The 17,444-nt window shown below is 34.6% G+C and overlaps 3 protein-coding genes across 3 annotated transcripts; 1 reads left to right on the top strand and 2 right to left on the bottom strand.

Moving 5' to 3' along the window:
- Positions 1–360: 360 nt before the first annotated feature.
- Positions 361–4,081, bottom strand: LOC133192531 (collagen alpha-1(I) chain-like). Its single transcript, XM_061328522.1, has 4 exons — positions 3,879–4,081; positions 3,096–3,182; positions 1,354–1,605; positions 361–1,081 (listed from the first exon to the last, which is right to left on the bottom strand). The coding sequence occupies exons 1-4, from the start codon at positions 4,048–4,050 to the stop codon at positions 519–521; spliced, it is 1,074 nt and encodes a 357-aa protein (XP_061184506.1). The 5' UTR covers positions 4,051–4,081; the 3' UTR covers positions 361–518.
- A 3,543-nt stretch (positions 4,082–7,624) lies between these two features.
- LOC133191913 (chitinase-3-like protein 1) lies at positions 7,625–14,752 on the top strand. The gene is made up of 7 exons (XM_061327670.1): positions 7,625–7,699; positions 8,603–9,045; positions 10,209–10,333; positions 10,805–10,928; positions 11,191–11,376; positions 11,640–11,753; positions 14,137–14,752. Exons 1-7 carry the CDS (start codon positions 7,633–7,635, stop codon positions 14,491–14,493), a joined length of 1,416 nt encoding a protein of 471 aa, XP_061183654.1. The 5' UTR covers positions 7,625–7,632; the 3' UTR covers positions 14,494–14,752.
- Positions 14,753–14,770: 18 nt separating this feature from the next.
- Positions 14,771–17,150, bottom strand: LOC133191914 (glyoxylate reductase/hydroxypyruvate reductase-like). The gene is made up of 3 exons (XM_061327671.1): positions 16,833–17,150; positions 15,515–15,685; positions 14,771–15,436 (listed from the first exon to the last, which is right to left on the bottom strand). The coding sequence occupies exons 1-3, from the start codon at positions 17,134–17,136 to the stop codon at positions 14,841–14,843; spliced, it is 1,071 nt and encodes a 356-aa protein (XP_061183655.1). The 5' UTR covers positions 17,137–17,150; the 3' UTR covers positions 14,771–14,840.
- Between the last annotated feature and the right edge of the window lie 294 nt (positions 17,151–17,444).

Here is a 17,444-nt window from a genome sequence, read left to right as displayed (position 1 = left end):
TTAAAACGGGGCAAAATTGTTAATAAATGTGAAAGGGGGAAATAACCCTATATATAGTACATGTAGTTGAAGCTGAAGGTAATGGAATATGTATACGAGTTTTAGGGCACATGCTTCTGTTTCGATGAAGTATTTACTTGACAATGTTTACAGGTTATAATTTAAATGAAGATTTCACAATTGAAAATTCGCAGTCGGCTTAGCTATAGAATAACTAGAAATGTGCCATATAATTTTATTGTTTCAGTGGGAGTTTAAACTGTAAGTTGTTATCCACACTTTTTTATTGCTTATCTGTAAGCATCATACTTTTGTAATTTATTATAATTATACATGGAAAGGCGAAACACACAAAATAAAAAAAATTAATCGAATTTATTTTTTTTCTTTCAAATTTCCCGTAAAACAATCAGTATTTTAAAAATTATGATCATAAATTGGAAATAATTTCAATTGTCAACAAGATGGCCTAATAAAAAAAAAAACAAAATAGGAATCAAGGGAATTTAAGTCTTTATTTAGTATCCTTTGGTATATGCCTGAGGAGCCTGAGCATATCCCATAGATTTGGGAGCAAACACTGCTGGTGCCATGGACTTGCTCATAACAGGTGCATACTGTGCACTTTTGGATACCACTGGAGCATATTGCATTTTGGAGTTTGGTGCCGCCTGGGCATATCCCATTTTTGGTGCAGCTACAACTGGAGCGTATTGTACCCCTTTAGAGCTTGAACGTGCTGGTGCTCGCACGGCATAATATCGTGCAGCGGCTGGTGCGTAAACATACGTCGTTGCTGGACCACGTTGTCCTGGGTATCCTGTGTATCCTCTGTCTCCGCGTTTTCCAGGGTACCCAGCATACCCTTGTTTTCCGGCTACGCCATATTCTCCGCGAGGTCCTGTTGGTCCTCTAAGACCTGAGGGACCGGGTTCACCTGGTGGTCCTGCTTCACCGACTGCTCCAGCCTGTCCTGGAGCGCCTGTGTATCCTTGTACACCCTGCAATCCCTGTGGTCCGGCTGGACCTGGTGGACCAGCTAATCCAATGTCTCCCTGTTCTCCCTGGTATCCAGGAAAACCTTTTGTTAAGATAAATCATACCGTTATAAAAAAAGATATCATTTTAGATTTTAAATATGACCGCTCCCCATAAACAGACTGAGAAGTACATGTAGAGCGATTAGCGAGGCTTTCCAGTTGTATTTAATAATATTCTAGATAAATTATTTGAAACGCTCTACCAAAATTCGTTTTATATGGATACTTAATTTGACTGTCAGTATGCTGTTGCATGCCTGTGTGTGGTTTATGTACCACTTCATCTTTGTCAAAGACATGGAAAGGAACATACCTGGAGCGCCTGGTGGTCCCTGGTCACCTGTCAGTCCCTTTTTCCCTTGGGGTCCCATCAATCCAGGCTGCCCCTCAGCACCTACTGGACCAGTTTCCCCTTGTTCACCCTCAGGTCCTTTCTCTCCGGGTGGGCCGGGGTTTCCTTTCACTCCCTGGGCTCCCTGATCACCGATCTCCCCCTTCACACCCGGAGCACCTCTTGGCCCCTCTCCACCTTGTTCTCCTGGAACCCCTGGGTGTCCCTGTGGTCCTTTGAAAAGTATATAAATATTAAAATGTTTGATGAATTATTTAAGATTCATAATCCCTCAGTTCACTCATATAAAATGTTTCTTTAATGATTTTTCAAAAGAAATGTACCTTATAAGTACAATGCAAATAATTTTAGCATAGCTTGCGAGGTAAAATTGGACAAAAAAAAAGACAATCCAACTTGACAAATCTATAAAGGAATAAAAGCATAAATAGAATTTATCCAATTAAGAGTTATATATCTCTCTTATCAGAGTATCAATGAACCTTAAGAGGCCTCCCCGCCCTTAAAGATATTTTTTCTATTATTATATAAACAAATTAAAACAAAACTGCTTCACAAAGCCTTTTCTAAATACTATGCTGTTAAGACCTAATGACTATAAATTTCATTCAACAAAAATAAGAATTCCCAAGATTGATTTTGTTCAACAATAAAAGCTTTAGATTTTAGGATAAAGTTTAAAGCATGAAGCGATTCTTACTTTCTTAGAACCTAATTTTATGTCTTATCAAGATATGAAGAAAATATGACACAGTAAAAAAGAAAGAGCAATAATTTATTGTCACAACATGAAATTAAATAAATGGGACATATATAAAAATGCTATTATATTCTAGTTGCCCCCCCCCCCCCCCACACACACACACACAAACACTGTTAGATCTAGCACTGGCAAATTACAGGATTTGTACGGTTGACAAGGTTTTTTTTGTTTTGTTTTACATGTAATTTTTTTTTCTTTTTCTTTTTGCATGTCAGATTTTTTGGGGGAAGCCCCCCCCCCTTTGAAACCCTTGCTACGTGCTTGAAATTTATATATTAAAACATAATGAAGCGATATTTTTTAAAGTCAGAATATCACACTGTATTCTATGTAGGCAAAATAAAAAATAATTCCATTATTATACTTTAAGAAATGAAAATATATACAAACAATAAAAGTACTATATACGCTACATGGTAAATTGTTCGGATTTTTACCTTTTATTTAAAAAGATATTAAATATATTCTAATTTCGATACAATTATGAAAATGGAATGTTAATGTTTTGGGTAAAATATCATAAACAATTATCAAAAATACTTGTATTAGCAAAGGAAAATGCAAGTAAATGTTTGTGTCAATTCTTTTTCTTTTAACATGTGAAAATCATTGTAAATGAACGAACATTTGGGTAAATGATTAACACTGAAGAAGAGAGTTTTTGGATTATATTCTTAGGAAGTCATCTCTCCTTTCAAAAGGAGTTAGACCTGAAGAGTTTATTGGAGAGAAAAAAATAAAAATAACGTAGGTATCGTGATGAGATTACGAATAACATTAACTGGCATTTTTGAAATACTGTTTTAAATTAGATTTAAATCATACTTTGTAAATTTTCAGAAGTCATGAATATTGAATGTGGTGTCACAAGCAAAACAGGATTCCAAAGCCAGTTGCATGAGCTCGATCCTTATTACAGTGAGTTCGCAAAAAATCTTACCTGCTGGTCCCGGGGGTCCCATTGCCATGGCTAAGGCTGATGGGGCGAATTGATAGTAGCCATGGCGCTTCTGTCTTTCATGTTCCTCTACAACAGTAAATATAAAATTGAATTATTGCCTGATGGCGCCTTTGGTAGTAAATAAAATACTAAAATGTCATTTGCACATCAATACAACTTTTTTATAATCCCTAAGATCGAGAGCAAAATGTGTCTATCCTGTCTGACCTTTTCTGTCTGTCTGAAAAAACTATAATAATATTTGAACCGTTGTAGGTAAACATTTCAAGCTTTGCAATCATGTTGAACAATTAGCCCCTTTTGATTTCTCTGCTGTAGGGCGGAAAATGAGGGTCGCATGTCACGTTAGACAGGGAGTCACTGAATGCAGGCGAAATAAATGAAAAATTCTTGAGAGAAAATTTAACAGCTCCCTTTAACAGGAAAGCGCTAAAGTACAGACATGTCAGGTTTGACTGTAAACGCTTTCTCGTTCTGAACTTGAATAATAATGTGCTTTGGTTCATCAATTTTTCTATCAGGTTGTGTCGGCTGTGAAAGAATAATAAAGTGATATAGGAAAGATACTTTTATCTTAATTACGTTCTAAAGATACAGTATACTTCTTTCAAGTGACTTTTCCTCTTCAATTTGGTGAAGAAAATAGCACAAACTTAATAAAATACCGAAAATAATAAAAAAAAAAAATATATTTTTCTAACAATTCCGCAACTTTTATTTTCTCAACACGACAAATCATAAAGTAAGAAAACAAAAACTTACTGTGTTCATCCTCGGTAATGCGAGCAGCCTCTATTTTGTCCTTCAATTTGGCTATTTCTGCTTTTACTCTATAGAGCTCTTCCGCAAATTTGTCGATTTGCTCCTGGAGATCACTAGCGGAGGCTGTTGCCACAAAGGCACCACAGAGGGCGATAAGAAGATAGGCGTTCATGGCTGGTTTAGAGACTTAGTCTGGCTGTCGGCCGCAGACAAGAGATTTTATACCAGCCTCCGGATGATGTGGTCATGCCTCTTTTGCATTTTAGTTGGTATGCACAACTAAATTTTAGCTCACCAGGCTCCAGGAGGTACATATTCATCTTGCTACTATAGAAAAATTATAGCAGAAATTTAAGGATTAGAAGTCACTGTGGTAATAAAATATAGATTATTTATGTGGGGGAAATCTGAAAAAGAAAAAAAAAACTGTATTTCAAGTAGGATGTCATACAATGTACTTGACGTTGAATTTTTGCTCTGTTGAAAGCTCAGGGTCAAGATTATGAAATGTGTTAGTCTATTTGTATATGTGATATTAATACTCTTGCAAAGTGTTTTTAATCCGACTATTTGCATATATGCTATTCATCAGGAAGAAAATAGTTTAAGAATATTAATCTAGATTTTTTTAAACATACAAGTAGGTCTAGGGCAAAATGTTGCAGTGGAACTTATATGTCAACACTTGTGATCCATGGATAGATATAGTTACAATGTAGTGTATATACCTTTTAATAAATCTCCAGAATTATTTTCTAGTGAAACAGAGTGAAATCAAGTATTCTTAATTTTTAGGCAAAATGTATAATAAAAATAAACTTACCAAAATGCTTTATTAAAAATCAACAATTGAATGTATGCAAGTATATGTTTGTTTGCACAACATGCAGAAAGAAAGAAACAAATAAACAAAAAAGGGGCACCAGCAAGTAAATGTTGAAAAATATCTTATCCCAACAGCCCTACAAAAATTGGTTGAGAATTAATAAAAATATTGATCGCAAACATGCAAAATTTTCCATGCAGAATATAATTTTTGTGTGGAAAACGTTAATCTTCTGTTATTTAGACATTTCTGTCAGAAAAATAGTGGGACAGAGGAAAAGATGCTGCTGGTGTTGAACCTTACATCAGCTTTAATATAAACGAGAATACAATCGTTATGAAGACAGGCTTTTATCCAGCAATTGCGAGGTTTTAATATTTGCTTTCATGACAATGAGGGTAAAATCTATTGAACACAGGTGAGCTTCAGCACCCTGTGGCTAAATAAAATATGAGAGTTTGGTGTTTTTTTTGAAAGTTTTTTTCTAATAAGAAAAGTGAGTCCCTTCTTTTTATTTTTTTAAAGTAAGTTTGTTAATTTGCATATGATAAGATATTACATACTAGTATGTAATTGACTGTAATTTAAACAATGAGAAGACAATGTAACAACACGTGGAATATCCGAATAATAATAAAGTGAACTCATAAATAATGATTATCATAATATTGTCAGATAAGTATTGTTAGTCTGAAATTAAAACTTATAATATTGTTTTAAGCTACAACTCAGATACAGTTGTATATTTATTTTCATACATACATGTATACCCATGTACTATTAAATGCAAATTTTATGTCTCATCTATGTGCGATTTATTATTAAAAACTATATATAATAATAATAAAAAAAAAGATTATGTTTCATTGCATCTAAAATACAAGAATAAAAGATTTTACTTAGCTTTGTAACTTTACATACGTTTGAAATAAATTTCGGATGTGATTTAATTCAAGTAATTAGATTTCAAGGCAAATCTTTTTAAATTGGATCGCATAGATAGAAACTCAACGAAGTAGAACTATCAGACCTGTAGTTCTCCTCTCCATCCAAAGATAAAAATGCTGTCTGTGTGAAATGGGAGAAATCTTATCGAAAGAAGAAAGACAACTTAACGAGAACTAGGACACAGCTCATTTATATCGGAGCGAATGTTTAATTAGAACACAGATGTTAAAAAACTTGTAAGCATGCAAAATCGAGGGAATTAATTCCGAGTCGGCCTATATTTAGTTCAGGTTTTAGAAAGGTGCTCGAATTTCAGTTTTATTGTTTCCTAATTAGATAACCAGTACCTTTTATCTAGAGGTAATATTATTTAAATACATGATCTTTGAAATAATTGTCCTACATGTTGTATTTGAAGGTCTTGATAATAAAATCAGCCACTGTCTTTAACCAGGCGAAATGAATTTCAGGTAAACTGACTAAAATTAATGTATTGACAGATATGTAATGCTTCTGACTCTTAAAGTACATGGCCATGGAAAAGGGTATTTTGGAGATCCCCCTACCTTAAAGTCGGGTCAAACGAAAAGCTGTGTCAGGTATATCGATCGATAGGCTCCTCAAAATGTCTCCTAGCACCAAATACTATTTTTTCTACGTGTTATGTGTCGAATACGTAATTTTAATCCTATACCCCCACCCCCACTCCGAAGTAAAACTGTGACAATCTATGGTCCTCATTCTTGGGGGTATCCCCCCTTTTTCATCAAGATAATTTCCATTTAAGCTGTCTACCTATCCCCGCTCTCTACCGCGTAAAAAATCTCACAGGCCTGTATATTTCTTTATCTTGTGTTACAAACTCTTACTTGTACATTTACTAGTGTATGAGCAATAAAAGGCATATATTACTGTACATGTCTTGGATACTATGGTATGTTCGACCACTGTTTTCCGCCAAGGCACAACAAATGTTCTTATCACCAAGGCTAAAGGCTGAAACGCCCATCAGAAACATGTCGATAGAATCCGCATGAACATAAAAAACATTTGTACTTAATCAATTTTATTGACAAATTGTTAAAAATGTCCGAAAAAATATAACAAACCGATGCCATTTAACGTTGCATTGATCTGATTATTCTCCCAGTATATAGATGTGATAAAATTATGCAAATTATACACTTAGTTCAAAATTAAAAATTAGATATATCACAAGAAACTGTAACAAAGATTTCTTTATAACAACGAGCAAGCCTTTTTAAAAAGTAAGTAATTGGTCATTTTGATGATTCAAATTTTGTGACAGGTAAGCCTTATCATTGTTGAGGCGTGACAACGCGACAATGCAAACACAGGGATGAGCTCGCAGACGACAGTATTGAGTAGGAAACAGAAGTTAAATGTGTAATTGTTGATACACAAGTAGGATATTAAACCAATCAAAGCCACTAAAAATGTAAGATGTTTAGTATTTATATTTTAATTTTTTTAAAAATTTTGTTTCAACTGGAAACCTGTGAAATTAAGTTTGAGAAAAGAATATTCACTGCATGGACTACAGGATGTAATATATTTCAGTAATATAATACCAAAATACTATCTCATAATATTTTTTAATCTAAAAGAGTGATAGTACATAAGTTTGAATATAATATCATATATTGGATATCGATATCATGATTAAACTAAATAATTTTATTCTATTTATTTAAATGTGAAAATTGTTAATCAGTCAATGTACACTGAACTTGCATTTTTGACAATATGTTATCTCTCGATAACGACAATTGTACATAAATCTACGTAAAAAAAGTATTTGTGACGCTACCTCTGGCTTTTCGACAAGTTCACACAATTAAATTCAAATTAATCATTCCTATGGTTACGTATAAATTCATTAACAAAGGCGTCGTTTGACTATATGCATACTACATATTCAAACATTCACCTATTTTTGTGTTACAGAAATTGAATACAATGACTTCTTTCCTGAAGAAAGTTGCTTTAAAAGTCTTATTGTGGATCGCAGTCATTCTTTATATTGGTGAGTGTTCTGACAATGTTAATTTAATTAATCAATTTATTTTTTGCAAGCAAAACGAAGAACTACATGTATAACATAAACATTACACCCGGAAGTTTGTATATCCCCCCCCCAATATTATTCAGTTTGACATAGGTTTTATTGGAATTCATATTCAGATGTTTTGTAATGAGGAAGAGTCTCATGTAAAATTGAATAAGGTTCATTGATCCTTTAATAAGAGAGATAATTCTTACTGAGATTATTGAGTAACATCGTAAGGTGACGTACTCACGGTACTGGTCAGCATTTAGGGCCGTCACCAGAGACTTCCATGTTGGTCTGTCTTGTGTCCACCTCTGGACCTGTCCCAAGTCCTGATGTCTAGTTGTTTTAGACGTGCCCCCATGTCCAGTTGTTCTCTTTCATTTCCTTCTATAATGGTCTCCCCCAAGTCTCTTTTGGCCTGATTAAATTACCAAGTTAATCGGCATTTTCATTCACATTTTGCCCCGCAAAGTGTGTAATAATTGCTTGCATTTTAATTATTTATTAGATTTCTTTTTTAAAAATCATTATAGCTTTAAAAAAATCAAAAGTCATATAAGCGAAGAGAGAGACGGTGAACATTACTAAAGGACAGATGATACAAACAAACGTTTTGAAAAAAAATCATATGAATATACATATGTAACAACTGAACTTTGATACTTGCATCATTTACAATCAAAATATGTCCAAAAATATATACCATATCCAGGTATCACATCCATGTTTTTGTTTGTATCATCTGTCCTTAAATCATACTCCATGTTTTACATTTAAACGACAGTAGCATAAATATTCTGTGTATGTGTGAAAGAAAAATCAATCTCGCATATATTTTCTTAAAATCGTATTATGGATCGATCTTTATTTTCATAGATGCAGAGGAATTCAAACGAGTGTGTTACTATACAAATTGGTCAGAAAACAGAGCCGTGGTGGAGTCCAGGTTTCACCTTAAAGAACATATGGACCCCTTTTTGTGCACACATTTAATTTATGCATTTGCAAATATAAACCCACAAAAACTGCGTATAGAGCGGGCATATCCAGGAGAGGATGATGGGAAAATCCCGGGATCGGGACTTATGTTTGATTTTACAGGACTTAAACGGAAAAATCCAAAGTTGAAGACAATTTTGTCCATTGGAGGAGAGACTTCGTCAGATAATTTTAAAGTGATAATGGGATCCGATAAGAATATAAAATCATTCGCTCAAAATATCTACATCTATATCAATGACAGAAATTTTGACGGTATTGATGTTGACTGGGAATTTCCAGGAGCCATTTACAAGAATGAATTCGTGATTTTTCTTAAGGTAATGCACGTACATGTGCAAATCATACATGTTTTTATTTTCATTTATAAAACGTTTAAGGTTTATGTCAGACTACTCTCATTGGAATTTTGGGAGGTCCCCCCTCCCTTTTGAAACCGTTGCTACGGGCCTGACATGTATATACATATATTTACATTTGCTGTATTTTTCTACCAAGCCAACTGTGAAATTGATTTGAAAGTCATTTTTGTGTTTACTCACGCATAGAAATATACACGGTGAAACTCGCGCTAAAGTGACGTCGCAATGAGGCTACGGAGACGTTAATAAAAATGTAACGATATAGGGCAGCAAGAAATTTAAATATTGAGTATATTATTAGTTCTTTTTAACTTGTAAAATGTAAATATAAGGAATGTTTTTAAGTTTTGTGTGATTTATTGGTGTGTAAATCACACAGACTTGCACGTAGGCATATTTTTCATGAAATATGCCTACGTGACAAGTCTGTGTAATTTACACACCAATAAATCACACAAAACATAAAAACATTCCTTAAATATATTAATTGGTAACTATAAATAGTCTCTATAGTAATGTATAAACGTACACGTTGAGTTCCTAAGGTACATGTACAAGCATTTTATGGGGGAAAGAATTTAAATGGCTTTGCAGCTTGCAGTAAAAACAATTTGACAATTATGCTTTAAAAGAGAAGCAGGACAGACTTCCAGCAACAAGTTTCTGATCATAAGCAATCTTCAACTATGGCAACACCTAGAAAAATTTTCATGTTATCTGCCCTGTCAAGGAAAACGATACTGCTTTATATTTGACAATATTTTATAATAATGAGCTAGAGCAAAACATTTCACACACAGGGTAATTGTGATGAATGAATACACCTCCCCCCCCCCCCCCAATTGAATTCCGAGATTAGATGTCAAGACTGTATACAAGAAAGATCAAGTATCGATGATCAGACCTTGCTTTTTTTATTACAGCTTTAGCAATTAGACCTTCATTTAGATTTTCATGTTGAAAAACTTGCAGGTTTCAAGAGAAAGAAATCATTTATTTACATCTTAGATTTTTTTTCGAGGGGGGGGGGGGTTTAGAAACATACATGTCTATGGTCCACGTATTGCAGTCCTTTTTGAAGAGAAGCAACTTATTTATTTTATTTATTCATGTATATTTAGGAATTAAGGTCCGAATTTGCTGCCAAAGCCAAAGAAACCGGAAGTGATGAGAAACTTATTACCATAGCAGTAGCACCTGGAAAGCATAACATAGAGGAGTCGTATGATATGCCTGAAATAATCAAGTTAGTACAAAATATCAATATCAAGGCTCAGCGAAAAGCATTTTTGTGTAAAACTTAAGATATCTTGAGACAAAGTCACTATCAATAATTGTTCAATTTTATTTCGAAGGTGAAAAGGCCGATTTTAATCATATTGATAAACATTCGACAATATAATGAATAATTTGATGTCATCAAATGCGGTTTTTGTTTGTTTGTTTTTTTTTTATTTGAACTACTTGTGTAACAGATTTTCGAGATTTCTGTGAAAAAAATTGTATGTTAACCTAATCGGACTGTTATCACAGTAATGATGAATTTTTTTTTTTTTTTTTTTTTTACAATACTTAATTAATTTGTGAAACAAATCTTAACATTTAAAAATTTTCAAAATTAAATTTAAACCACTTAAAAACAAATACTTCATTTACATTAACTACCTCACGTACAAATACATATTATACAAAAATAAATATCAATTTCCATATACAGGTATGTCGATTTCATCAATGTAATGGCCTACGACTATTTTGGACCCTGGAGTCACGTCACTGGTTTCATGGCACCACTCTATTCCCGATATTCAGATTTAAGTATCGACACTACTTTATCCCAGGTTGGTATATCAATCATTCACATAATATATCACTATAAGGTATGCTAAAAAAATATGCTATCATTATCCTAAATTCTAAAATTGAACGACTAGTCTTAAAGCTAAATTATTAAAATTTACAGCTGAGAAGTATAATTGCAAGTCCGACGCTTAAATTATTTTCTCGAAGCACTTTTACGTGATATTTTACATCACGTATATGACTGTTAAGGAATTGAACAAAGTTAGATGAATAAATAACGTAAATATAATAATGTTTCAGAACTGGACAATGAACAAGTATTTAGAGCTAGGGGTCCCGCCGGAGAAACTTGTTATGGGTCTGCATGGTGCAGGGTCAAGTTTTACCCTGGTAAATAATAGCAACCACGGTGTAGGAGATGCAGTTTCCGCAGCTGGTATGAAAGGACCATTACTAAAAGTGGAGGGACGGATGGCGTATCCTGAGGTACTTGAGGGATACTCAAAATAAAATTATAAGTCCTTGAGTAACAGCTGGTATCATTTATAACATGTATAACAAATGTCGCAGCCGAAAACTTACAAATATGCAAGTTACATGCGTACATTGTAATTTAATTTTTTTTAAAGATATCGAGAAAGCAGACACATTCTTTCATAAGCATAGTGTATATTAAAAGGAAGCTATTATGTGTAAACAGTATGCAGGAATAATATCAATGAATGACTTAAAGATACGTTCACTTTTAGATTTGTCAGATGAGCAAAGATGAAACAGTGTACGACGAGGAACAAAAACAGAAGTACTCTTATCACAGGTCTCAGTGGTGTGGATACGAAGACCCTGATACTATTGTTTTAAAGGTTTGTAAGATCTTAATACTGAATATGTTTGTTGAATTCTAGATTTTAACATTTTTATTTTTCTTTGTTTAAAAGCACGTGTTATTCACCGATTTTTGATAAACGTGATTTGCAAAAGTAAGGATATTTCGATTTCATCAATAGTTTGGATTTTCAGTGCAGTGACCTGCAAAAATCACACACCTCATGATAATTTCGTCACACCAAACTGATAAAGTGATGTGTGTACATATACTGAGAACAATGTAAAACTTCAGTCTGTATCCGAAGTCCGTTTTTAAGTCTCTTGCAACTGAGTCACCCAGGAGACCTATTGCTATCTATTTTTGTCCGTCTTCGTGCGTCATCCTTCCTGGGTGGTATGTTGATACTTGAACATCTTTGGAACAGCTGAGCCAATTTTGACATATGGCATCTATGGGTGAAGGGGAACAAGAATTGCAAATTTCATGGTCCCTGCACCCTGGGGGTTGAGAGAAGGGGTCAAAACCATCAAAACTAAAGCAAACTTTAAAAAACTTCTTTACTCCTGGACATCAAGTACATGTAGTTAAAGTGTTGGTATAATTGGATAAGGCTTTGAGCCCTCTATGTAAATTGTGAAATCCATGGCTCCTGCATGGGTTAAGGGTTGTGGTGTTATGGTGGGGTTCTATTTATCACATAGTGAAATGCATACTTTCTTTAAAAATGTATTATTAAATTTTATATAATGTACAGCGCCATTGATTGCATTTTACCTGTAAAATTGTGCGCTTTGTATGAGCAAGGGAGTCTCATCCAAAATTGTGAAAATTCATAGCTCCTGGGTCAGGGGTTCTGGTGTTAGGGCGGGGCTCTGTTGATCATACAGTTAAAATGCATAAATTCTTCAAAAAGTCTTCTTCTCTGCCCCTAGACATTAAGCAAGCAGACTAAGTGCATGGTTATAATGAGCAAGGGTGCCTCTTTCGGAAAGGTGAAATTTATTGCCCTTGGGTCAGGGTTTCTGGTCTTAGGGCAGAATTATATCGAACATATAAAGAAAATGCATAAATTCTTTATAAAAAAGAATTTAATAGAAAAACTAACTGCATGTTTATGATGCCCCTTCCACAACTCTGAAATTCATGGCCTCTTGGGTAGATGTTCTGGTGATGCGCAGGGCTCTATTGATATCAATTAATTATCTGGTGAAAATGCATTAGTGGATTAGTTCTGGCAAGTACAGACAAGTAAATACTAGTATATCTGCTAATTATGATTTATTACCGAGTGCTTGATTAACTATTTTGCTGATCCCTGATCATGAATTTGGGCAATATACCTTGAGTTCATCTACCAGTTGTTGTTTTATACATAGGTGACCGTTAATGTCCTTGGGCCTCTTGTTATTATATAACGAATGATCTTCATTGCAATATATAAATCAAAAGCCTGAAAGGCTTCAATGGCGTCGAACATGAAAAACAATGCATGTCAAAAGATCTTTTTGAATTTGAAGAAAGCAAAAGTAAATTGTATGATTCAGGTAGCCTAACAAAATTTTTTGTAAACAAAATGTCAATTATTATAGTCTTAGGCCTCTATGTCATGATCCGAATAGAGCTTGGTTTGAATTGACCAGACACCGACATATCAGACAGGCAGGCCAGTCTAAAATTAATTCTGAATATCAAACTCATCTCTTTCCAGTCAGTTGAAGAACTATGAAGAATTTATATATTATTTTATAAAATTTATATAATATTTTCCTAATTGCAAATTTCTAAGCGCTGTTTTAGTAATTGCATCTACACAACCTAACTCTGCTCTGTTACGATTACGATCGAGCGTGGTATATGGGTATACTGGGAAATGGATAAATACTGTAACAGTAAAACAGGTCAATAACTTCGGTTTTAATGATAAAATTGGTCATTAGATTGTAAAAGCAAGTTCAGATTTTGAAATTCATTATTTTAGGTCTTCTAGTATTCGTGTTTATGTAATTTTGTGAATGTTTTACTGCCTATTGGGTTGTTCTTGTTCCGAAACCTTATTCATGTCATTCGACGCGCCCTTTAGAAATTCATCCGCAACAACTATCACGTTTTTCTTGTGTCAAAATAAACATAAAATCTTTGTTTTGTAACAGAATTAATTGTAGGTATAATTGATGCAATTTTCTTTTCAAGTTATTATCCATTGAGAGCATTTCCAAAGAAATTGATTTATAGCTACATGTATTACTATTTTCTTTTGCGGATGCATCGACTGACACATTCGGTCACGCAAAAGATCGGGGCCATAACTAAATGACGTTCGAGCTCTAGAGCTCGATGCCATAAAAATCGATGATCAAATATTTAATTTTAATGAGATTATAGAAACTGTAAATTTAAAATCTGAATGTTTCATGCAGGTTCAGTACGCTGTTAACAACAACTTTAGTGGCGTCATGTTTTGGTCTCTGGATTTAGACGATTTCACGGGAAAATACTGCAATCAAGGAAAATATCCACTGCTTTCAGCTGTTAAAAACATAACACATCTCATGAGTCCAGGTAGTGGCTCTGCAACAAATGACCCCAACCAACAACCTGTTACGGGAGATGTCACAAAACGACCCACCACAACCACAGTGTGGCCACCTAAGGATGGTGGTTTCAAATTATTTATCGTCGACTCAAGAAGTGCTGCGTCAAACCAAATGTTTTCCAATTTCATTTTACTGTTGACTTTATCTCTGCTTGTTGTATTCAATTTTGAATTAAAGTAATTTAACCCCAAGATCTAGACTTTTTAGCAAGTTTCTCAACCTTTAAAAAGTGTATACAGTTTTGATTTGAGTGATTGTACGTACATGCGGTATAGAAGTTATCATTTGTTCTTAGCACTAACTGCATATTTTTCAAACTGGTATCATATTGTTTTAAACATTCATCTTTAAATCTTCAGTATCAACCAGTAACTGTTGGTCTAAGAGAGCTAAACATCGCAAGTTTAATTTAAAATTTGGAAAAGGAATTGTGTATTTTTCTGTGGAATTTATTATTCTCTACATGTACAAAGCACTGGTTGAAGGGGAAAAATAAACTTAACAACTTGTTATTGTCAATAATTATATCATTTTATTTGACAAGGCATGCTTTCTCCACGTAAATAAGCTAGAATATTTCGTCCAGTTAGCGCGGACATAGCACCTCTCGCTCTCTCTGTGGCACTTCCAATATGCGGAAGAACAACACAGTTTTCAAGTGAAAGTAACGGACTGTCAGTCGGCAGGGGTTCTGGTGACGTCACATCCAAACCTGCTGCTGCGATTTGCCGGCTCTTCAAAGCGTCGAACAAGTCGTCCTGATTTACTAGTCCACCTCGACTTGTGTTGATGAATATCGCGTTGGATTTCATCTTTTCAAATGCATTTTTGTTAAAAAGTTCTTGGTTTTCTTTTGTAAGCGCACAACATCCCAACACAAAATCAGATTTTTCAAGTAAAGTGTCAAAATCTGTAAATTCTGCAGATACTTCCGAGGCCTCCTCTTTCCTATTATGTCCACTGTATAGAAATTTACTTACACCAAACGGAGCCAGTCGTCTGGCCACTGCGATTCCAATACGTCCCAGACCTACGATCCCAACCGTAGAGCCCTCCAAACCGTGACCCAGCATCCATAATGGGTCCCAAGTTCCCCATCCACCATCACGAACTGATTTGGAGGCTGAAAAAAGGGGCAAAGTATAGTCAAAAAGTTCATACAGAAATATAATAATTATTCGTAAACAACGGAGTATCTTACCCTCTATAAGCCTCCTGGATGTGGCAAGCAGAAGACCGACTGTGAGTTCAGCGGTGGCGTTAGTCAGTACGTCCGGAGTGAAGCCCACTGGTATGTTCCGCGCTCGACACTCCGCCATGTCAATATGATCATATCCAACTGACATCGTACCGATGCATTTTAGCTGGGGTCCTAAATGTCAAAATGAAATAAAACACACGCGTATTTGATTGTGAGGTTATAAATGCATTGCATTGCTACTTTAATCATGATACATTTTAAATAATTGAAAGTTGATGCACTCCAACTGATGTAATGATATATTCTTTTTTAATTGTCTCTGGGCCTGTAGAGCGCGGGGGGAGCCCCCCTTTTTCTGAGTATAGTATTTTTGCTATAGTAAATTTTCCTTTAGATGCTGGTTGCCCCCCCCCCCCTTTTTTTGTTGCTGTAAGAGGAACATTGGCAAATTACAGGATTTCGACAGTTAATAAGGTTTTTTTTTTGGGTCAGATTTTTTTTTTTTGGAAGTTGACCCCTCCCCATCCCACGTATGAAACCGTTGCTACGAACCTGTGGCCCTTTTCACAAAAAATCTTACGACTAAGATGAAAATTTGACATATATATCTGTATCTCTTTGTTATTTTTTTTTCTAAAATATTATTTACAATGTAATCTAGATAACGTAATAGAAATATTAGATTTTTTGTGACATACTACAGCTCAGTTGCTTGTTGGAGATTTGGAAAATTTTTGTCTTAGGCGTAAGATTTTTTATGAAAAGGGCCACTGGTCTTTGCATTTTAGGCCGTTGAGGATTTTTATTACACTAGCTTCCACTTTTCATAATTAAACCCCTTTCCTCCTCTAGGACATCTTGGACATACCGTAAACAAGGATTGTAAAGTTCTACTGAAGACGTTCTTGTTTGCATTTATTTTTCTTGGATCACAGTATATCTTTTTGTTGAGGTATAGTTAATACATATACCATGCGGTAAAGTATTAGGCCTATTAAAATTTGGGTTGTGAAAAAAAAGTTGGAACCTCTCCATCCCATTATTTTTCATCCTCACAATGCCAAGGTGTGTGTGTGTGGAGTTCCGAAATTACAAAACCTTGTCATTGTGAAGATTTTATTTTAACTTTTCAAAGTTTTTTTTCGATACTGCGTGCCTGTTACCAAAGTACATATAGTGATATGCTGAAAATTTATAAGATCTGGAATTATGCGTTACAAACTCATCGCGGTGGCATGGTAATCTTAGATCCGCCCATTAAAATTGTAAATACAGTTGCAGGTACATCGTAATCGACAAACAAGGAATTAAGCCATACCTGCGGAGTCCAAAACTTCAGCGTCAATCTTATCGGTCAGCAAACAAAACAATGCATCCTTTCCGGCCACTTGCCGAATGAGTTCAGCTCTGGGGACGGGTTTCTCGCTGTCCCACTGAGTAATGTCACAATGTGGTCGCAGGATCTCCAACCCATCTTGCGGAACTCTGCGAGTGACATAAACTTTTGGTTTGGGCGAATTGCTCATTGATGAAAATAAGTGGGTCGTGAACCCTGGGACAAACACGATATATAAATTATGAATCAGTTTCGGACTTCGCCTGATAACCCTAACACTTAGCATATCAAAATAGGGATTACCTTCAATGTTTATTTTTGAACCAAGCGGGATAACTCTAAAATAATTGAGAAATCTTGAGAAAATTGTAGTAAAGAACAGGAATCGATCAAACCTGATTTTTCCGGAAAAATATTAATAATAGTTGATTATGCGCATACTTCTTAAATATGTTTAAAGCCAACAAAGTAATTTTTTTCTCTTATTAAGTTAAAGTTAACCTTTCTAAAATCTCTGCACATGCAACACATGACTTTCACAATTTCGTTTCCCTGTGTATACTTCTTAATTGGTGATAATAAATACCATTCATT

Source organism: Saccostrea echinata, unplaced genomic scaffold, assembly GCF_033153115.1.
Source record: "Saccostrea echinata isolate AGI-Se365-2 ecotype Australia unplaced genomic scaffold, CSIRO_AGI_Sech_v1 ptg000025l, whole genome shotgun sequence".
NCBI lineage: Eukaryota > Metazoa > Mollusca > Bivalvia > Ostreida > Ostreidae > Saccostrea > Saccostrea echinata.
This window is presented reverse-complemented; position numbering and strand designations above follow the sequence as displayed.